This window comes from Salvia hispanica, unplaced genomic scaffold (assembly GCF_023119035.1).
Source record: "Salvia hispanica cultivar TCC Black 2014 unplaced genomic scaffold, UniMelb_Shisp_WGS_1.0 HiC_scaffold_48, whole genome shotgun sequence".
Lineage (NCBI taxonomy): Eukaryota > Viridiplantae > Streptophyta > Magnoliopsida > Lamiales > Lamiaceae > Salvia > Salvia hispanica.
Genome location: NW_025952223.1, coordinates 15,592 through 38,617, shown reverse-complemented (window position 1 = coordinate 38,617; position 23,026 = coordinate 15,592). Strand labels below are relative to the sequence as shown.

The 23,026-nt window shown below is 39.1% G+C and overlaps 4 protein-coding genes across 5 annotated transcripts; 2 read left to right on the top strand and 2 right to left on the bottom strand.

Moving 5' to 3' along the window:
- The first annotated feature begins 87 nt into the window (after window positions 1-87).
- Window positions 88-3,524, top strand: LOC125199387 (protein FAR1-RELATED SEQUENCE 5-like). The gene is made up of 3 exons (XM_048097413.1): window positions 88-147; window positions 1,209-1,939; window positions 2,072-3,524. The coding sequence occupies exons 1-3, from the start codon at window positions 88-90 to the stop codon at window positions 3,522-3,524; spliced, it is 2,244 nt and encodes a 747-aa protein (XP_047953370.1).
- Window positions 3,525-10,676: 7,152 nt separating this feature from the next.
- Window positions 10,677-11,327, bottom strand: LOC125199386 (rust resistance kinase Lr10-like). The gene has a single exon (XM_048097412.1). The coding sequence runs from the start codon at window positions 11,325-11,327 to the stop codon at window positions 10,677-10,679; it is 651 nt and encodes a 216-aa protein (XP_047953369.1).
- A 3,783-nt stretch (window positions 11,328-15,110) lies between these two features.
- LOC125199388 (rust resistance kinase Lr10-like) lies at window positions 15,111-17,751 on the bottom strand. 2 transcript variants are annotated; one of them, XM_048097416.1, is made up of 6 exons: window positions 17,384-17,751; window positions 17,065-17,148; window positions 16,955-16,987; window positions 16,763-16,804; window positions 16,582-16,668; window positions 15,111-16,486 (listed from the first exon to the last, which is right to left on the bottom strand). In XM_048097416.1, exons 2-6 carry the CDS (start codon window positions 17,141-17,143, stop codon window positions 15,252-15,254), a joined length of 1,476 nt encoding a protein of 491 aa, XP_047953373.1. In that variant the 5' UTR covers window positions 17,144-17,148; window positions 17,384-17,751; the 3' UTR covers window positions 15,111-15,251. The 2 variants fall into 2 exon arrangements, with proteins under 2 accessions (XP_047953373.1, XP_047953372.1); XM_048097415.1 differs by having other exon boundaries at window positions 17,065-17,751.
- Window positions 17,752-18,886: 1,135 nt separating this feature from the next.
- LOC125199385 (protein FAR1-RELATED SEQUENCE 5-like) lies at window positions 18,887-22,614 on the top strand. The gene is made up of 4 exons (XM_048097411.1): window positions 18,887-19,076; window positions 19,898-20,627; window positions 21,094-21,526; window positions 21,616-22,614. Exons 1-4 carry the CDS (start codon window positions 18,887-18,889, stop codon window positions 22,612-22,614), a joined length of 2,352 nt encoding a protein of 783 aa, XP_047953368.1.
- The last annotated feature ends 412 nt before the right edge of the window (window positions 22,615-23,026 follow it).

Genomic DNA, 23,026 nt, shown 5'->3' with positions numbered 1-23,026 from the left:
GAAATATGGAAACAAAATCTGGAGACTACGGAATAATGAACAAATCGAAGAAAATCTGGAGATGTTGAAATAAAATAGGCGAGAAATATGGAAGATGAAGATGAGAGAATCGATCTGTTAATTGTGAAGATGAAGATGAAGATGAAGGTGAGAGAATTGAGTTCAAACAGAATGAAAGCGTGAATCACGCGTTTAGAGTAAAATTCAGAAATTAAATGAGGAAATTACATTTTTACCCCTCTGCGCCTTTTTTATGAAGTAAATCTAAGTTTGAATCTCAACCACAAGATTATCAAATATGTGTGGTCCAGATTTGGTTATAGAGTTATTATGTGATTTGGGGGTTATGATATGATCACATCTCTCTCTCTCTATATATATATATATAGGGATGTATTCATATCCTTCTTTGGTTTTATGTTCTATTCTCCTTTTTAATCTTGGCCATTCAATTTAAAGATCTTATGGCCCTAAATAATGTCACATATTATTAATTTAAATGCTTAAAATAATCGTGTAGGGTGTTTTAGGAAATCACATTAGAGTTAGTTATGGAAACTTGCTTGATTTTCTCTCCACAATATATTGCATCGGTTTTTTTCATGGAATTAGCAGAATCTTTCTTCTCTCTCCAAAAAAATATTTCTGTATCAATACATCACAGAGGCGTTAATCCGGAGGAAGTCGTGAATCTGAGTTCGTTCATCTTATTAGAAGAATAGAAAAACTTGCAGCCTTTGTGATTTTTCTTCTTATTCTCCAACAATGGAAGAAGGTAATTTAAGGACTTCATATTTTGATTATGAATCTGAGTTCGTTCATCTTCTTGATATTTTACGATTTTTGTGTTTATTCTGATGTCATTTTTGTTAATTATATAATCTCATGGGTTTTTTTATTAGTTGTCGTGTTTGACTGTATTGGGCGAGTTTAATCTAATCCACTACGGTTTAGCAGTCATTGGTTTTGAGGGTGTATTATTTTGTTTAGTCGACCAGGTTCAGTTTTTTGAATAGGGTTTTGTTATTATCTCGGCCGCTGTGTGGTTTTATTCGACGTATGTAATGTACAAATATTAAAGTATAATGCATTCTTTCTTATATTTAATGTATGGTTCATATCATTTAATGAAACTAAATTCTAATACGCTTGTTGTTTTGATTTTATGTTCAGTGTTTGTTATACCTGAATGTTCTCCACAATTGAAGCCTGTGATTGGTCAGAAGTTCCAATCCCTAGATTTTGCGTTTGCGTTTTATGATGTGTATGCCCGCGCTGTTGGGTTTGATACGCGCAAACAAGGTATGAGGAAGGCGGCGGATGGTGTTACTACTTGGTATTATGTGGTATGCAATAGGGAGGGCTGCAAGAGGTCGAACGAGGAAGACGATGTTAATGCACGCTCTGGTTTTACTCTTAAACGCAGGCGGCTTTCCAAGCGGTGTGGTTGTAAAGCTTGTATATCCTTCAAGTACTTTTCCGAAGCAGGAATACCGGGATATATTATTCACGAGTTCAACGAGGTTCACAACCATTGTATGGTGGAGTCGGAGCATCAGCAGTTTATGACACTTAACCGGAAGTTGGATGACGTACATCACAAATTCATTCTTGACTGTTCCAAGGCTAATATAGGCCCCACCCTTACCTTTAAGGTGTTGAAGGAAATCCTCGGTGGGTTTGAACTTGTCGGTTGCAATCTTGGGGATATCAGGAACACATCTCGCGACATCAAAGCATTCGCACACGGTTGTGACGTGCAGATGGTGTTGGACGACATGGCGAAGAAGAAGGAGTTGTCGGATGCCTTCACATATCACTACGAAGTTAATGCTGCTAACCAGTTGGTTGCCCTTTTTTGGTGTGATGGTTTGATGAAGAGGAACTACCATATGTTTGGTGACATAGTGGCGTTTGACTCCACTTACAACACAAACAGGTATACATTATATTCTGATTTTGTTGTACTTTACTGAATGCATTATAAAGCAATACATTTGCATTACACCTTTATCGTTATGCATTATTCAGAATTAATTATGCTAATGCTGCATACCTGTGTGCATCGCAGGTATTGCATGATCTTCACACCTTTCACGGGGAAGGACAATCATGGTAAACCCGTAACATTTGCTGCTGGATTGGTCTGCAACGAGAAAACAGGGGCCTTTGCCTGGTTGTTCAAACATTTCGTTGAATGCATGGGTGTAGCCCCCAAAATGATTGTGACCGATCAAGACTTGGGCATGAGATCAGCTATTCAAGAGGTTCTTGTAGGAACTCGACACCGATGGTGCATGTGGCATATAATGCACAAGTTGGCTTCCAAGGTTCCAGGCCGGTTGCTTAGGGACGAAGATTTCAAGAAGGAATTCAATGCATGCGTTTGGTCGGACTTGCTTGAACCCGACGAATTTGAAGAGGAGTGGAATGGAGTGATTGAGCGTTATGAGCTGGAAGACGTTGATTGGTTGAACACATTGTACGAGTATAGACAGATGTGGATACCGGCCTACTTCAGAGATTTCCCACTCGGTTCGATGATTAGGACTACGTCCATATCAGAATCTGAAAACAGTTTCTACAAAAATTTTATGAAGCCCCGAGCGAACCTTGCCGAATTATACTTGTATTTCAACAATGCACTGGACTTTCAGCGGAATGCTAGAACAAAGCTGGACTACAACGATGCTACTTCCGTGCCCATACTGGCCACTAAGTTGGGTTTCGAGAAACATGCTGCGACGATTTACACAGACAGTATGTTCAGGAAGATACAAGAAGAAATTGTTGATGGGAATGACAGATGCCGTGTGCTTGGTTTTTCATCAACAGATACGATTGACACCTACAAGCTTGGGGATAGCCGACGGAATTCGTATTCCGTGACACACGACAAGACTGACCAATCATACTCGTGCGACTGCAAATTGTTCGGTAGGCAGGGCTATTTGTGTTGCCACATTTTTTTTCTATTCAGGAACAATGAAGTGTCAAAAATTCCAGAGATGTACTGCAACAGCCGATGGATGAAGACTCCCTTAGCCAAGGCCGTACATGGACTTGATGTCACCGTAGATACAAGGTCCACCGTTGAGGATAGGCAGACTGTTACAAATCAAGGAATATCGCTGTTCTACGGTTTTATTCGACGTTTTGAGAGTGACATTGAAGTGCTTCGTGGTTTCGTAAGTGGTTTGGAAGAACTTGGTAATTCTCTTCAAGCTGGAACTCCTCCAACCTCGGCGTTTGAAAAGAGGCGCATGATTGAAGAATTTTACGGAATGCCAAGGCCTGAAGTTGTAGAGGTCCATCCTCCGGATGTTGTAAAGACGAAGGGTCATGCAAGCAGCTCCGCGAGCCGACTGGTTTCAAAGAGAGAAAAGGCTATAAAGGAGGCAACTAGGCCTCTTAGACGTTGTAAGGCGTGCGATGAGTTGGGCCATCACGACTCTAGAAACTGTCCAATGCTTAAAGAGATGGAGAAGGAGAAAGCGCTTAGTAAAGGCAAGAAGAAAGCTTGATGTGTTTTGTAACTAATAAAATACTTTTTCGTCTCGGTTTTGTTCTTATTATTTGTAGCGCTGTGGTCAATTTTTGCGTAATAACTCTGTGGAGTTGCGATGTTTACTGTCCTTTATCGACTTACAACCTTGCATTAATAAGTATATTATATGCATCACTCCCTCTATTCATTCCATTAGTTGATTTTCTTGGTTTTGTGCATAAGCGCAGTTATAGGCTTGCATTATTAAAGATGTTCTATGCATCACTCCGTCGTTTTGTTCCAGTAGTCGAGTTCGTTGATAATGTGCATTATCGATAAATATCCGTGCATTAAATATGTATGTTCTATGCATCACTCGCTTTAGTTAATCCTTTACCCCATTACTTTGTTTGTGTGCATTATCGGTTTATATCCTTGCATTAAATCAATATATTTTATGCATCAATCCGTTTATTTAATCCATTAATCCATTACTTTGTACATGTGCGTTATCGTTTTTTAGACTTGCATTAAACACGCCATATTGCGCAGCACTCTCGTTTATTTATTCCATTACTCCATTAATTTGTTAATATGCATTATCGTTTTATAGCATTACATTAATAGCGCTATGTTGTGCATTACTCTCGGTTATTTCATCCATTGCGGATTAAGCAACTATTAGTCCTAAGTTTGTTAATGGATAAGTTAATCATATATCACTGCACTACATCACACACTAGTACCAAAATATGCATCAGTTATCAAAACAAGTGTATGGTTCAAAGCATGCGTCATTTGACGAAATCAAAATAAGTTATCCCAAACTAACTGTCTTAAACGTAACGTCAACATCGATCCTAATCAGTACTCTTGCAATCAATCCAGCCCAAACTCGTCAACCCACTTATCGAAATTGAACTTTGGCGGCTTCTCTTTCCAGAACTTGGCGGCATAAGAGACGTTTGTGTCACGCTCGGAATTGTGCGTAGAAGACAACAGTGCGTTTGCTACCTTCATTCGGTAGATTTCCAGATTTTTTGTCCCGTTGCCGGTGAAACCGCACTGCCAATCTTTGTCCTTTCCGCCGAAATAAGTCTCCATGTGCCGCATGATGTACACCCCCGTCTCCACAGAGGGCTGGTTTCTCCTCCAAGTCATAGCCACCACATGTGTCTTACATTTTCGGACCTCGGCTGCCTTCTGATTAGCCTTCAACTTCACCAGCGCTTCTGCGAAAAAATGTTTCTACAACAAATTCCCACAAAAAGAGGCGTTAGAAACATAAATAATGCACAGTTATCCGAATGTAATGCAACTTAATGGAATACCCTCAAACACGCACCAGAAGGGAGGGTGTGTTCCCATATTTTGCCTTGAACGATTTGTGGGAGTCAGCCAATGTGTGGTCGATGATGTTCATGTTGCCATCCGGCAGATCAAAACAGACCACATACTGATGTGTAGAACCCCAAACCGGGAAGAAAAACTGTACACATGAAATTAGGTTAAAGTATGTACATCAGATGGGTTAAGCGTAATAGAATTTACCATGTCAAAGTTCTCCCATTTGAAGATTCCCGTTCCAAGTACATCATCGAACAACCGAGTCCAGAATGTCTCCCTCAACTGGTCCTCTGACCATTCAGCCGGGGTATCAATCACGGTGTGTCTCTACGGTGTAATGTGGTAAACAAGTTAATTATTTATAATTGCAATACTGAATAGCAACTAGGGGACAAGGTATTTCACTAACGCATGGTTTTGTCGAGAAGAAGACCCTAGCAACTGTTTCCGGAGCTTTGAGCTTCTCCATGTTATTCAAGTGGGCGCTCCAAGTGTCTACAATGGCTGGGCTCACGCGCTTGAACGGCGCCAGCGACGCGAATTCAAGCTGCATTGTCTTGATACAGTCGTCTACGTAGACAACCGTCTCCCTGCACAATAATAAAGTGTGCATAAGTTACCCATTTCACAGCAAATAGTCGAGCAAAACTATAAAAACTTACTTATTCACTTCCGCTGTGCTCAGTACCCAATAGTATAGCGACTTGTCCGGATAGTTTGGCTTCGCCGTTAGTGTAACCGCCCGGTTGTTGAATGGAGAACGGGCAGCCAGACTGGCTATCTTGAAACGGGATGATGCCAGCTTCCCAGGATCCTGCAATAATAGGTGATACGGTTATTACAATTCAGCCGCAACCCCACATATTAAACACAACATACCTCATGTCCAGTCTGTTCAAAATCACCATCTGGAATGTCCAAGCCCGACAAAGCAACACCCTTTCCCTTTCCAGCAACAACCTTTGCAGCAACACCCTTCCCCTTTCCGGCACCCACCTTTACAGCACCCGCCTTTCCAGCCAGAACTTCAGGTTCGCTTGGTTTTTCCCCCACACCAATCTGAATACCCTTTTCAGTAGCTCGGCCAATTTTCTACATGGACAAAAGAAAGGTTCCATATAATGCATAATAAGTACTGTATAATGCACGCAACCTGTCAAATAATGACCAACATAACAACTAGTTGTAATTCATAATATTTATTAAAGGAATTACTTTTGTATGGGCAGCCTGTTTTCCCTTCACCTCCTTATTAGATGGAATCTCACTGCGTTCCAGGTTTTGTGTTCCCTTCACCTTCTTTGTTTTGACTTTATCTCCGCTGCCTCCTTCACTTTCACCTCGAACAACAGCCGGCTGTACACAATGGACGCACAGTTAAGTATTTTGTAACGTGAGGAATGAGTACACACTAAATGAAGTAATGTCACTACCCCATGGCTGATTTCCGCACCACCTGCGGCTGTCCCAGATGCCGTTCCAGATCCACCAACCGAATTAGGCTTGTCTCCTGACAAAAGTAAATAATGCGTGAATTGTGATTTAATAAAGCAAAAACCTTTGTATACAATGCGTTCTAAACTTTACAAAAAAATAGCAACACCATCATGCTCACCTCCAACACCATCAGCTCCCATCTCCTCGGCATTAGTTTTTTCCGCTTCCCGAGAACAACCCTCTGCCCGTGGTTCTTTCTGAGTAGCAAAAGGGTCCGGACACTCAAATCCATCCAAGACGAACGATGGCCTATCAAATCCCCTGCTTATTGTTTTCTTTTTGTCGTATGCCTGCATCATCTTCTCCATTTCAGCAATCCACTCGGGACTGTACTCTTCCTCGTCCTCCCTCGCTTGTGTTAATGTTGTCACGATTTCCTCATCTTCCACAGGCTTTTCATCTTCCATCCCTAACAACTTCAACCCAATCTGACTCCCCAATCGGAAGCACCCATCGTCAAGCAGTTCAATAGGTATCTGCTTAAAATCGTCGACCCACCTCGAAATGGCGTGTCCCATCAAAGAACTCGAAGCGACAAAACGATCTCTGAGTCTCTTCGCCTTGTTCCTGCTGGGGGTTCCACTAACTCCCCTTTCCATAGCGTCCACCCTCCTTGCTTCCTCGTCGGTAAGATATTGATGTTTGTCAATGCGGCCCTCTAACCTCCCAGTTCCGAACTGATCTAGCTCCGCATCTTCCCTTTGCTTGAGGGTCTCCGCTGTCCAACCCTTTATAGTGGGCCAGACACGCTCGACTCGCCTCCGTATGTGAACCACACGGTCCACGTACGCACACTGACACAAAAACAATGCACAGTTAAGGCTATTATAATGCAACAGATTGGTTCATTAATGCAGCAAAAAGTAATGCATGTACTCTAACATATAATGCACTGCCACAATTACCTACCAAAAGAAAGTGGATTGGTCCGGTGAAGTATGCACTTTCACCCCTGGCCCAGCCCGGATATGTGACTTCCAGAACGGATAAGACGTATCCGCACCAATTCATGTCACTGATAGCCTCCACATCGTCGATAAAGTGTAGTATCTTTGGCTTGCAATTGCCGTCTGACGGAGTCTCCATCAAGGCATTCTCGAGTAAGAACATGAATAGACGCTTGAAGACCGGACCACCATCAGTTTCTTCCTTAATCATATTTGCAACATCTGTCGCGTTCAGCTTGTACCGAGACTTTTTACACCGCGCAGCAACCATATCGTTGAACTCGAAGTTTGATTGATATTCTTCTTTGCGTGCAATCTGAATCCGCCCTCTCGGGAAGCCCAATGTAAGGTGGACATCCTCCTCATCTAGTGTTAGGCGGTCGCCACCAGATAATGGAATCTCGCACCGAGCCAGATTTAATGACTTCAAAACCCGGTAAGCTAGGTAACCTGGGTACTCCCTGATGTTGAAATCTAGGACGGCGCCAAATCCCAGTTCGATCACGGCTTCCTTCTGCCGGGGAGTCAGATTTTGTATACATGATATGAACTCGGTTGGGTTCTGTCGACAATACAGGTGGTCGGCTTTCTTCCCCCTGGGTTTCTTTTTCTCTAAGTCTTCATTGCGTGAACTTGTTGCAGCCTCTTCCTCGGCTAACCTTTGCCGAAGTTTCTGAGCTAATGCTAGGGGAATAACATCGTCTACCGCTTGATCAAACTCAGTCCGACGGTGCTTGGAGCCTGTCCAGAACAGGTAAAACCATGGTTTAGAACAAATAACCTATGCGTTACAGTAAGTAATGCACGCCTTCTATTAACGAATGCACATAACTGAAGATGCAATGTACAAACCCAAACATACCAATCAAACACTTGGTAAAGGGATCCATCCAAGAACTTCATGCCAAACTCCCACAGAACAAAAATGCCAAATAACCTATGTGTTACAGTAAGTAATGCATGCCATCTATTAAACAATGCACAGATCTGAAGATGTAATGCACAAACACAAACATACCAATATATCCCTTGCTAAAGGGATGCATCCAACAAATTCATGCCAAACTCCCACAGAACAAAAATGCCAACTAATCAATGCGTTTAAGTAAGTAATGCACGCTATCTATTTACTAATGGACAGAACTTAAGTACGTAATGCACGCCATCTTTTTATCAATGCACAGAACTGAAGATATAATGCACAAACCCAAACATACCAATATATCACTTGCTAAAGGGATGCATCCAACGAATTCTTGCTAAACGCACACAGAACAAAAATGCCATATAATCTATGCGTTCAGGTAAGTAATGCACGCCATCTATTTAGCAATGGACAGAACTCAAGATGTAATGCACAAACACAAACATACCAACACATGACTTGCTAAAGTGATGCATCCAACATATTCATGCCAAACTCCCACAGAACAAAAATGAACAATAATCCACAAAAATGATGGAATGATGCATAACCTTCATTCTGTTCTGGCTGGCTTTTGTAAGGGCGTCGTCTTTTAGTCATTCTATATCTGCGCGACGAGAAGGAAAAAATCGGTGAGTTTTCAAACATAACTCAGTGCGGTTTCACCCAAAAAAATGACGACACGTGAACATATTGGCCGTAAAACAAGCATAAAGTAAATAGAATGCTCACAATACCAACGTCTCCAACAAAAAAAACAACATCTTTTGTGCATTACACCTATTGCAAAGTAAACCTATGCAAAACCCAGATCCAAAGCAGAGAAGTAATTGTTATATCAAGGATGAACAAAACCCTATCTCTACCAACCGCAATTCCAACTTTCCCAACAAAATCGAGCCAAAGAATTTTGTGCATTATTTTGATTATAAACTAAAAATCGATGTTTGAGAGTGTTTGTGACTTCAATCGATGTTTAGGAGTGTTTGTGCGTACCAAACAAAAAAACAGAACCATACCTCGACTTTTGCAGGAGATGATTCGACTATCGACGGAGAGCGCGTAGTGATTTCACGGCGAGAATCGTCCAATGACGTAGATTCCGCGGCGGGAATGGTCCACCAACGGAGAGTTTGCGGCGGGCAGCGTTGGTAGAACTTGATTTCGACGGACACAGCGGCGGCTAGGGTTTTGTGGAATTAGGGGAGAATATTTGTGAAGAGAGTCTTGATGGGATGGAGTGAGAGAGAGGGGAGTTGAGAGGTCGATGAAAATGCCGCGTAAAATTCGGACCTGCCATTTCGAAACTGATTATGTAGTATGTTATTTTACTCCTTTACCCTTTTAATGCACGAAAATGCACAAATAATGCAATACGGGATCAGATTGGCACTTTTAATCTAGTCCATCCATTCCATCAATCTAATGGTTGATATTAAGAAGAGGAAAGCCACTTAGGGTGTAATAGGACCTTAATGCTCCCCTATATATATATATATATATATATATATAGTTTGATAATAAAATATGAGGGAAATAAGTTGGTGGAAAGTGGGCCTACTTACCATTTATGGTAAAAGTGAAGGACTCTAATTGTGGGACGGACGAAAATGAAATAGGACTATTATTGTGGGACGGACGAAAATGACAAAATATGACTTTTATTGTGGGATGAGGGAGTATCTGTTACAATAGACTTCAATTGCCCTCACAACCGATATGAGACATTGAGTTTGTAACAATAGACTTCCCTTAAGGGCCAACGCCCTTGTTGGTCACTGGTTCTTTGCCATACTATTATTCTGAGTTCTTGTTGGTCATGTTGATTTTTTGCTAGGCCACCACTCCAAGTTCTTGTTAGTCATGGTGGATTTTTTGCCTGGTCACCACTCAGAGTTGGCTCAATCGTACTTGTTGTGATTATACAAAAAACTGCATATAAATTTGAGTAGGGAACTTGAATGGATGCTCCATTTTTAAATCCAAGTTCTCAATTCCATGACACTAAACACACTCCACAGTAAAAGGAAAAGGAAATTGGGACACCAAATTTGATACAAGCAAGAGGTTGAGGGAGGACTAAAGATGCCCAACCGATTCAAGCAAAAACAACGGAGAGTACAAATTCAAGCTACACTAATCTCAATGATACTCCCACTCTCGTAATCTGACTGTGATACATAACCAGATGAATATGCAGCCCGACTCTTGTCCTCGTTCACTAAGTGAGACGAATGCTCTGGAATCTTCAAATCATTAACATCACCTTCCAACATCTCCAACACTTTGTTCTTTGATGGACAATTTTTTGGATTCATTTATATGCACCACAACCCAACTATTGTCATCTTCTCACGTACACTTTCCAATCACATTTTCATCATCAACATTGTTGTCCTCTTCTTCAACAATTCCTATCCCCTCGCTTTTGTTAATGCATTCATATATCCAATGTGGGAAATACTTGGTTGAGTCATCTTTGTTTCGCTTCAACACTGTTTACGCCCGCCATCTCCAACAACAACATCCCGAAACTATACACATCGGCCTTGTGAGACACTGGGCCAATACTTATGTAGTTGAGTTCCGGAGCAACATAGCCTATGGTGCCTCTAGCAGCCGTCATCGTCACCGCGTCCTTGTCTATGGAGCATAACTTTGCCAGCCCGAAATCGGTGATCTTGGGGACAAACATGTCATCAAGAAGTATATTCTGCGGCTTTATATCAAAATGCAAGATCTTGATATCATAACCACTATGCAAATACTCAATCCCTCGAGCTGCTCCAATTGCAATCTTGAATTTCATATCCCAATCCAGTGAAGATGTATTTTTCGATTTGAAGATGTACTTGTCAAGAGAACCATTTGGCATAAAATCGAGTATAAGAGCACGCTTGGATCTCTCCGCACAATATCCTACAAGTTGGACAACATTGACATGATGGATCCTCCCAATTGTTCCGATTTCATTGATGAAATCTTTGTCATTGATGACATCTTTGTCATTTTTGTCAGCATTTCCCAATAGCTTGACGGCTACATAATGGCCACTTCGAAGCTTTCCTTTGTAAACAGAGCCGAAACCACCTTCACCTAGTTTTTCTCGGAAATTTCTAGTCATGTTCTTTATATCTGAATAGGTGTACGGTTGTCACTTTGTAGGAAGCTCTCTATTTCCTCGTACGCAGACAAATGCCTTCTTTGGAATTTGTAGATCAGGAACCACATCCCGCTGAGAAACCCCATGATGAATCTTACTCCCAAACTAACAACAGTCACATCAGAAAGTGAATATGGTGCCTGCAGACGTACCTTTCTTGGGAGCTCATCGATGGATTGAGCTCCGGGGAGCCAAACTGCATTTCCATACACATGGATAGCAAAATAAGTTTCCAAACAGAGTGAAAATATGTTTCAATAACACAAAATAATCCAGACAGAAGGTGTGTAAGAAGTCTTTACAAGGTGTTGTTTGAGTCCAAAAATAGGCCCCAATTGCGATGATGATAATGAATTTTAGAGGAATGATTACCCCACCAAAAAAAACAGCTGGAAAATTTTCAATACAATCCCTAATGCAAAGCAAATCAGTAGTACATGTTAGTAGTAAAAAATTTAATAGTGCAGCACAAAATCAAGAGCTTACCAAGTATGAGCATTAAAATCAGGAGACAGCCTCCAATTGGACATAATGAGAAATAAAAGAAAAGTTGTTGAGAAGTATAAATGCTTACTCCTAACTAGAGACTTTTATGTCTTCTTTACAGTGCCAAGATTACAATATTATACTGTCTAACGAACTAAACGTCATCTTACTTAATAGACATGGAACAGACCGATTATCTTACCTTTAGGTGATCGGAAGGAATCCAAGATGTACACTGCAAATCCAGGAGCACAAAAAAGTATCAACAATGGAAATGAAATCCTGAACTTGTAAAGCAGTGATCTTACCCCATTTATAATACAGTTGCGAATGGCCACAATCAACAAGGCCATCTGAAAGTTGATAACAATTCCATATTCCTCCTTTGCAGTATTTACACATAAAACTGAACCAAGACAGATCAAATCCATATAGAAGAGACCGATGGATTTCTGAGAGAGATACATTATTGTAATTTTGAGAACACCAAGATACATTATTCTAATTTTGATAACACCTAGATGTTATCAGTATAGAAACTATTATGCACAAGTCAATATCGTTGAGATTCAAGTACCCAGCTTTTATGTATGTGTGTTTGGTAGATTGCTCACAATCAGTAAGTTGGGTAAAGAGGGAAGACTTATGCAAGGGATGCTCACACCTCACCAAATAAATAAGCTGAATAAAATCACCTATGTGATATCCATTAGGGAAATAGCTATTCTCATCTAGAGGAGCATAGGAAGGAAGAACAAATGTTGTTGTTTGTGGAAATATCAGAGAGCCTGATGTTATGGTTTTGGTAATCGATTTCTATGACATAATATTTCCGGGAGTTGCGATAAACGAAGGTGACATTGTTTTCGCATACTAAGCATTACATCATGTTTATAGACAGAGCGAGTAAAGATAGATACCTTGTCTGTGATCTTCTAGGTTGATTTACTTTTACATACATGCAATATGGTGCTCAAATGGATAGTGAAGTTGCACTTGCTATTCATTAATGTGTGAGATATCTATAAAATCTTACTTATCCGAACGATACTACTCTTATATTCATTAGTCATTTTCATGCAAGAGTGTTGAAGGAGTATGTCCTGTTCTGAGCTCTATTAATCTTGCTTCAATCTGTTGGAATCTATGCCCGGTCAATGGACTTGACCAATTATAATTTCAACAAGACATTAATTTTGTAAAATTAAATGATATAGCGTCGATCTACGTTCGGAGTAGATGGCCGTGGTATATTTATTTTTTCAAATCCGATTTCCGGTGAGTGAGAAATAATGGATTAAAGTTGTGCAAAATTGCAAACTTAATGAGCTATGAGAGAAGCTTAGGGAATAAGTAAGAGAGTTAATTATCCACATTGGAAGTTACAACCTTATTAAACTAGTATTTAATAAGAAGGATTATTACATGTAATAATTATAGTGGACTAAGATGAGCTGTAGAGCCCACACGCGTGCGCCGCCGCGAGCCTCGAGCTCGTGCCCTTGTCCTTGGATCTTGACAATTGGTCTTTGGGCCTGGTCGTGGCTTGGTGGTGGGCTCGACCCAAGTCTAGTGGGTCTAGTTCTTTTTAGACCACCACCATTTCCACGCCAACGAGCCAAGCGGGATGACACCTATACGCGTCTAGATTCATCCTCTCTCAGCTCCAGCTCTCGTAATGCCTTGTAACGGTCGGCGGTTACGGTATTGCATTGATGACAACCATCATGGCTGTTGACCCCTGCAGGCGGACTAAGCCTATAAATAGGCTAGTCATTCTAGCATTCTAGACACCAACACTAGAAATCATTCATAACATAAGCTCTCTCCCTCTCTGCATTGTCTTTCTGTCGAAGCTCTGCCCTCTCCTCCATCTAGTTCGCCGGAGCTCTGCTGATAGCGGTGCTGCTTCATCAGAGACGTAGCCGTTTTATCTTTGGGGACGAAACCCAATCCTACCGGGGCGTATCTCGTCTTGCGGAAAGAGGACTCCTCGACTCGGCTAAACAACTGTTCACGGTTTATTTGTTTCGATTTCAATATTGTAATTTCGTTTCAGTTTTCCATTTACATTCCTTCTTTGGGTTGTATTACGCCCGGCTAGTGTTTATTTCTTGTAATCCAGAAATACCAACACAATCCTCTTGGACGATTACAGGTACTATGCATGGGACTATCGATTCTTGAGGACATTTTCCAAGCATTATTCAACCGGTGATCCAATACCAGAAAACATGATAAAATCACTACTCGGAGCTAAAAACATGTTTGCTGCGACCGAGCTGCAGCGCCAGGTTGGTAGTCCCAGGGATTGTACATGATAGCTTGTAAAGATGAACTTTTGACATTTTATTAGTCTTTTCAAGGTCTTCTATGCATTGGTTGATCAAGAACTTCATACTCAGCTGCCATCCTCACCTAAAGACTCAATATCTATAGTAGCTGATTTAAAAAGAGAGCATATGAGTTGGGGGTACGTGGAAGGGACATGTTGGCATACCCGATTCAGTCATCTTGTTAGCTATGGTGCAGGTATGTCACTTATGTCACTGTTGTTTTCTTACATTGGACATACTTACCAGTAAATATCCATGTAGTTATAATAAGCTGGATTAACAGACTTCATAGCTAAATGAGATTTTGTTTTTCTTGTTATTGCACCAGGCTACAACAGCTACTTGTTTGCGAAATGCTTCGCTGCCACCATCTGGCAAAAAGTATTACATGAAGACCCATTGTCGCCAGATGCAGGGTCTGCCCTTCGTTTTAAATTGTTGCAGCGTGGTGGAGCAAAAGACCCGGCCATCATATTGAACGATCTTGTTGGAGAGAGTAGTGCGATAAGGAATCAGAATGGACTCATCCCGGACATTACTAGCCTGGCTGAGGAGCTCACACTATTCAACTAGAGCTTGTTTTCCTCGCAAACCGAGATAAAAGTAAATTAGGGGCCAATTTCGGAGAGAGGCAAACAATTTTGAGGCATGCTTCTCTCTTACCCTTCATCTTTCTTTTGTTTAAATTATTAATCTGTTGGTCACTAGAAATTTATGCATAAGTTCAATTCTATGCATATAATTAAATGTTTTTTAGTGGTAGGAAATTAATTGAATGCATATGTATTAAACATTTGTTGGGATCATGGTCTAATAATGTTGAGCAGTGGTTACCAGTCTATACCATATGCCAAATTTGGGTTTTTCATTAATATATGTACTTATATATAGAGGGATGTGAGATCAGTTTGGAGACAATGAATTTGGTACGGAACAGACTAAATTTGATACAGATATGCTTGATACAAATTTGATGTGCTAAACGGCACCAAACATGCGAAATTTGATACAAATATGCTTGATCCTTTCAAGCAAAAACAGTGGAGAATACATACATATATATTTATGCTATAGTAATCATGATAGTATCACTGTCATAATCCGACTCCGACTGTGATACAGAGCCAGTTGAGTCCGCAGCCCCGCTCCTGGCCTCATTCACTAAGTGAGATGGATGATCCGGAATCTTCAAATCTTCACTATCACTTTCTAACATCTCCAACACTTTATTCATTGATGGACGATTATCTGGATTCATTTGTATGCACCACAAGCCAACTATTGTCATCTTCTTAACGACATTCTTTCCATTCTCATTCACATCATCAACATTGTTGTCCTCTTCAACAATTCCAAGCTCCTCACCTTTATTAATGCAATCATATATCCAATCTGGGAAATACTTGTTTGGATCATCCTTGTTGTTTACACCCGCCATCTCCATCAACAACATCCCAAAACTATACACATCGGCTTTGTGAGACACTAGGCCGATGCTTCTGTAGTTGAGTTCCGGAGCAACATAGCCAACGGTGCCTCTAGCAGCCGTCATCGTCACCGTGTCATCCTCTACCGAGCATAACTTTGCTAGCCCGAAATCGGTGACCTTGGGGACAAACTTGTCATCAAGAAGTATATTGTGAGGCTTGATATCAAAATGCAAGATCTTGATATCACAACCATTATGCAAATACTCAATCCCTCGAGCCGCTCCAACTGCAATCTTGAATTTCATACCCCAATCCAGTGAAGAAGCTTTTTTTAGTTTGAAGATGTACTTGTCAAGAGAGCCATTTGGCATGAAATCGAGTATAAGAGCACGCTTGGATCTCTCCGCACAATATCCTACAAGTTGGACAACATTGACATGATGGATCCTCCCAATTGTTCCGATTTCATTGATGAAATCTTTGTCATTGATGACATCTTTGTTATTTATTTTGGCCTTTAATAGCTTGACTGCTACGTAATGGCCACTCCGAAGCTTTCCTTTGTAAACAGAGCCGAAGCCACCTTCACCTAGTTTGTCTCGAAAATTTCTAGTGATCTTCTTTATGTCTGAATAGGAGTACCTGATAGGGGACAAATGGTTGTCACTCTGTAGGAAGCTCTCTATTTCCTCGTACGATGATAAATGCCTTCTTCGGAATTTATAGATCAGGTATCCCATTCCGCCGAGAAAGCCCACGACGAATCTTACTCCCAAGCTAATAACTGTCACATTCCAAAGACTAAAGTAATATCCAACATTTACTAAACTTGGGAGCTCACTCCTGGGTAGATAATCGGGGAGCCAATCTGCATTTCCACACACATGATAGCAAAACAGAGTGAAAACATATTTCAATAACAGAAAAAATCGAGGCAAAAGGTCTCTAAGAAGAAGTCTTTACCTGTCGTCGTTTGAGTCAAAAAAGTGGCAACAAATCCCATGATGATAATGATTTTTGCTGGAATGGTTATCCCCCCAAATACAATAGCTGGAAATTTTCCATACAAAGTTAATAACTGCCCTCATACAATTGATATTAGTAGTCAATAATTAAATAGTGCAGCACAAATTTAAGAGCTCACCAAGTATGACCATTAAAATCATGAGATAGCCTCCATATGGACCTAATGAGGAGAACAACCAAAGTTGTTGAGAAATTTATGTATATAGTATGTAATATAGACAGGTCGTGTTAGGCTGCTAAGTTTCTTAACTGATAACATGGATCTGTGTACCCTTACTATGGATTAGCATTCAAATACATATTCTCTTACCTTGAGATGATCGGAAGGATTCTCTGATGTTAACTGCAATTTGAAGAACACAAAAGATGTCAACAATAGAAATGGAATCCTAGAGTTGTAAACCAGAGATATGTTCTTACCCCATTTATAATAAAGATCTGAATAGTGGCAAAACTTTTGTTGTCCCGGATCCATAGCTTCTAGGTTGTAGCGGCACATTAAACCTAACCAAGACACATGATATCCATATTGCAGAGATTGATGGATTTCTGAGAGTGACACATTGTACCAATTTGCAAATATCCAGTTTGTTGCTAATACAGAATCTAATGTGCACATAGAGTCCATATCTTTGGCACGCATGAACATGACGTTTAAATATGTATATTTGCTATATTGCTCACAACCAGTAAGTTGGGTAAAGAGGGAAGAATTATGCAACGGATGCTGGCACCTTACCAACTTAATGTGTGTCTTGCTAAATGTGTATCTGCTTTTAAAAAAAAGGTCATCATCATAATCGGACACCGAATGTGAAGGAAAAGAGCAGCTGCTGTTGTCTGTTGAAATATCAGAGAGCCTCATGGTGAAGTTTTGGTAATGGATTTCTTTGACATAGTATTTCCGGGAGTTGATGTACATTAAGGTGATGTTGTTTTCACATACTAACTCTTGGCCGGGATCGCCACAGTTGCTGAGGTGGAAAGGGAAGCTGATGGGAACGAGGCCACAGGAAGAAGGGGGACATTTTGCGTAGCAAGTTTGAACGAAGTGAAGTGAGAGTATGAAGAGAGATGAACAAGTGAGCAAGAAGAGGTTTTGAGTGATTATCATTCTTGGCTTCATATTTTTTCCAAATGCAAGACTACAATATATAGTAGAAAGTGGATAATGCTCATCCACAACCATTCAATATTTAACACACAACACAAGCAAACAAATGGGATAGACTTATAAGTCTTCTCTTCTGCATCAGCCATAGTTCTTGCTTCTTTTACATTATAACTTTAAAAATCGACTAGACCACAAAATTCCAAATATTTAAGTGGATGGCCTTTATTTATTTATTAGCATATTTTCAATTCAGGTGTTAGAAATTGAGTAATGAAGAGTAGAGGCGATTTCGAGGATGTAGCCAGGAAATTATACCAGAAGAGGCTAAAATATAAGTAGTATATATGATAATATTAAGAATTTAATAAGGGAATATTTATTGAATAACTTGAGATATACTCCCTCAGTCCGCCATTAGGAGTCCCATTCATGAACGGCACGAGTTTTAAGAAATATTAAGAAAAGTGAGTGGAAAAAAGTTAGTGAAATAGAGGTCCCACTTGTAAATATTAGTTTTAAAAGAAATGTGAGTGGAATGAGTTAGTGCAAGGTGGGACCTATTACTATTTATGGTAAAAGTGAACCGGGACTCTTATTCGCGGACAGACTAAAATGGAAAAACGGGACTCCTATTCGGACGGAGGGATATATATATATATATAGAGTTGTGATCAATGTCGAACCATTCTTAAGGGCCGAACTAGAGACTAAATTAGGGCCTTCCATTTTCTTAATCTTGTGGCTAGGATTAATTTACAATTTATTTTTAATTTTATTCAATTAAAACATGCTCAGGGGTATTTTAGGAAATTACAAATTACTATCCAAATATGCAAAACTTGCTGATCACGTTCTCCTTCACATCGTCGACGAATCAATTCTCGTTCTCCTTCAATTCTCGTTCAATCGCAATTCGTCATTCTCCTTCAATTCTCTTTCAATTCTCGTTCAATTCACGATCTGCGGTCCACGATCTTCAATTCGTCGATCGCGTTCAATTCTTCAATCAAGTTCTTCTACAATCTTCTTCAATCTGCCTTCCACGAACGATCGCGTTCTACTTTAAATTACGAACTGCCTTTGATTCACCATCGTGTTTTGCTCCAATTTGGCAATATTCTGACTCTCATGGAGAATATCGACCGATTCGGATCTACATCAACAAATTCCGAGGTTGAAGACGGATTAGGATCTACTTCAACTGGATCTACTTCAACTGGATCGATTATGGATGATCTTACTAATCTAGGAGGATCTCTTTTTGACACGGATTCTGATTCAGATTTAGAGCCAGAATTAGATAATACCACAGTTGAAGGTTCGTAACTTTTTTCAATCGAGCAATGTGTTATTTTCGATGTTTTTCATGTCTGTAGTGTAGACATATTAATAATGAAGTAAATGGTCGGAAATATGAGCTAAAAACTGAACTTCTGTTCTTGTTGAATATTAAATGCTTATATTATTGTAGTGTATATGCGATTTGTACTCATAATGAAGTAAAGTTTTGTTATCCTGAAGTAATAACAAGTAAAACTGAACTTCTGTTCTTATTGAATATTAAATTCTGATATTATTGTAGTGTATATGCGATTTGTACTCTTCATGAAGTAAAATTAAGTTATCCTGAAGTAATATCCATTAAAACTGAACTTCTATTCTTATTGAATATTAAATTCTGATATTATTGTAGTGTATATGCGATTTGTACTCATAATGAAGTAAAGTTTTGTTATCCTGAAGTAATAACAAGTCTGAACTTCTGTTCTTATTGAATATTAAATTCTGATATTATTGTAGTGTATATGCGATTTGTACTCTTCATGAAGTAAAATTAAGTTATCCTGAAGTAATATCCATTAAAACTGAACTTCTATTCTTATTGAATATTAAATTCCTATATTAATAATGAAGTAAATCACTGTTAAAATGAATTAATAAAATATTATAATGAAGTAACATCTTTAACTGATGTGTTGTTTGCACATTAAAGTATGCCATTAATTCGACTAAATTGTTGTTATAATGAAGTAATAAAACAGCTAATGAACTAAACTGTTGTTATAATGAACTAAATTTGTAGGCATAAATTGTTTGTTTTAGTTTTCCACTGACAGTAGTTTGCATGTTTTATATCAGTGTCATACCTACCTGACTGTCCATCCCAACTAAAGCCCTATGTAGGACAGATTTTTCCTAAACTTGATGATGCTACCGAGTTCTATAATAAGTATGCACGGTATGTTGGGTTTGACACTCGTAAACATGGATCAAAGAAGGAGGGGGATCTTGTCACATGGTTATATGTTGTGTGTAGTAGAGAAGGTGAGAAGAAAAATAAAATGCAAGGGCAGTCAAAACGAAGACGATCTTCTAGGAAGTGTTTTTGCAAGTCTAAAATTGGGATTAAGTTTTCTAAGGGAATTGGTTATGTTGTCAAACAGTTTGAAGAAAAACATAATCATGATATGGTTGAGGGACGCCATAGGCGATTCATGAGGCTGAATCGCAACATTGATCTAATGCATCAGAAATTTATATTAGATTGTGCAAGTGCAAACATAGGTCCTACGTTGACTTTTAAGTTGCTGAATGAGGTTCTTGGTGGGCTGGATTATGTTGGGTGTACGGTTGTAGAAGTTCGAAACTATAGGCGCGACTTGAGAGCATTTACTCGTGGGGCAGATGCACAGATGATACTTAATGAAATGAGCCGAAAGAAGGAGAATTGTCCGGCATTCACTTATGATTTTGAGGTGAACTCCAAAGATAGGCTCACTCGTCTTTTCTGGTGTGATCCCATTGCTAAGAAGAATTTCCATCTCTACGGTGATATAGTATCGTTTGACACAACCTATTCAACTAATAGGTATGAAGTATGTTGTTTATAGTAAAATGATTATTGATGTGATCAACTTGCATATGCATGAAACATTTACTTTAGGTACTAGTAACTGTCAATAATGAATTAATAGTCTACTGGAATGAAGTGAATGCATAATTATTTAGAATTCTTAGTTGAATGTAGTAAAACTCCGATAAGATGAAGTATTTACCAAACAAAATGAACTAACTTATAATGCTGTTTATAGTAAAATGATTATTGATGTGATCAACTTGCATATGCATGAAATATTGACTTTAGGTACTAGTAACTGTCAATAATGAATTAATAGTCTACTGGAATGAAGTGAGTGCATAATTATTTAGAATTCTTAGTTGAATGTAGTAAAACTAGGACAAGATGAAGTATTTAATTAACAGAATGAACTAACTTATAATTCATGTACTGCATAACATTTACTGAATCTTTTTGATGAATTGATTTAATGCAGGTACTGCATGATATTTGCACCGTTCACAGGAAAAGACAACCATGGAAGACCTGTAACATTTGGTGCAGGCTTATTATCTAAGGAAAATGCCGATTCTTTCTCATGGTTGTTTGAACGTTTTGTCAAATGCATGGGTTCTGCACCAAAATTGATTATTACTGATCAGGATTTGGGAATGAAGGTTGCTGTGGAAAGAGTCCTTGTTGATACAAGACATCGATGGTGCATGTGGCACATCATGTTTAAAGTTGTGGAAAAGTTACCAAAGAGTCAACTTGGTAATGAAGATTTGAAAAAGGAGTTAAATAGTTGTGTTTGGTCTGAGTTGATAGAGCCTGAAGAATTTGAAGAATCCTGGAATAATGTAATGGAAAAATATGGGCTTAAGGACAATGAGTGGTTTACCTCTATGTTTGACTCACGAAAATATTGGGTACGTATCCTCCTTTGGAAACACATTTTCTGTCTGCTGAAGTATATTAGCCAATAAATGAAGTATTTTTATTACTTGATGAACTACAGGTTCCTGCATATTTTAGGGATTTTCCAATGAGTTCACTGATAAAGACCACATCTATATCTGAATCTCAGAATATATTCTTCAAGAGGTACTCCAAGTCTCGATCTAATCTTGTTGAATTTCTTATGTATTACAACAATGCATTGGATGGTCAAAGGAGCAACAATAATAGGCTTGAATACTTGGATTTTAACACAATTCCAACTTTGAAAACAAATTCGGCTCTTGAGAAGCATGCATCAACAATTTATAGTGACAGTGGTTTCAAACTAATTCAGAGTGAGATTGAGGAAGCAGTCGATAATGTCACCATGGTGACAGTGTCAACTGTTGGTGAGAATGAGATTTATGTGTTGAATGATAAGTTCTCAAAGAACTGGACAGTTTCATACTCAATTTCTTGTGGTTCATATGCATGTGGTTGTAAGATGTTTGAGAGGCTTGGGCTCGTTTGCAGTCACATATTTTGGATCTTGAGAAACAAAAAATTGAAGTTAGTCCCTGATGAGTTGCATGGAGGACGCTGGTTGAAGTCTAAATTTGTCAAGCCTGTGCATTTTGGTTTTGATGATAATATTGAGTCATTTATTGCTGTGGATGAGACGAAGCAGGAATACAGTGATATGCATGCAGATTTTTATGATATTGCACGGCTTATAGAGGGAGATGGTGATAAAATTCGTGCATTTAGACATATTATGGCTGAAGGGAAAAAAGAAGTACTTGGTGAGGGAAATGTATTGTCTATAAGTGCAAAGAGACAGATGATTGAGAATTTTTATGGCTCAGAAGTCCCTAGTGAAATAGAAGTTCATCCACCTGATGTTGTCAGCACCAAGGGTTCTGGTCGACGTCTTTCACGACTTGAGAAAGAAATAAGAGAGTTGTCGAAGCCTGGAAGGAAATGTGGCAAATGTGGCGAGATTGGTCAGCATGATTCAAGGAATTGTGACAAGATACAAGAGTTGAAGAAGAAGAAAAAGAGGAAACAACAATGTTGATGCTTGTTGTTCTTTTCTCTAACAGTAGTTCTGTTTTGTCGTTTATTACTTCAGTGGTATATGTTTTGTTCTTCATTTTTTAAGTTCAGTACTTCAGACCCGTAGTTTCTTATTTCATTTAAAATTTGAATTTGAATTAGTTTAAACTTTTTATGAAAACAGATCATTAGCTTATTGATTGATATGAGTTTATTATATCATTAAATAGAATATTTAGTTCATTTATATGAGTAAATAACACAGCTGTTAGTAGTATTATATAAAAAACAGTTCATACAGTATGACAGTTACTTCATCATACTTAAATATTACCTCAAACAGAGTTAATAAAATGCAAGGTAAAAAATAGTTCATTCAGTACGACATTTACTTCATTATATAGAAATATTACTTCAAACAGAGTTAATAAAAT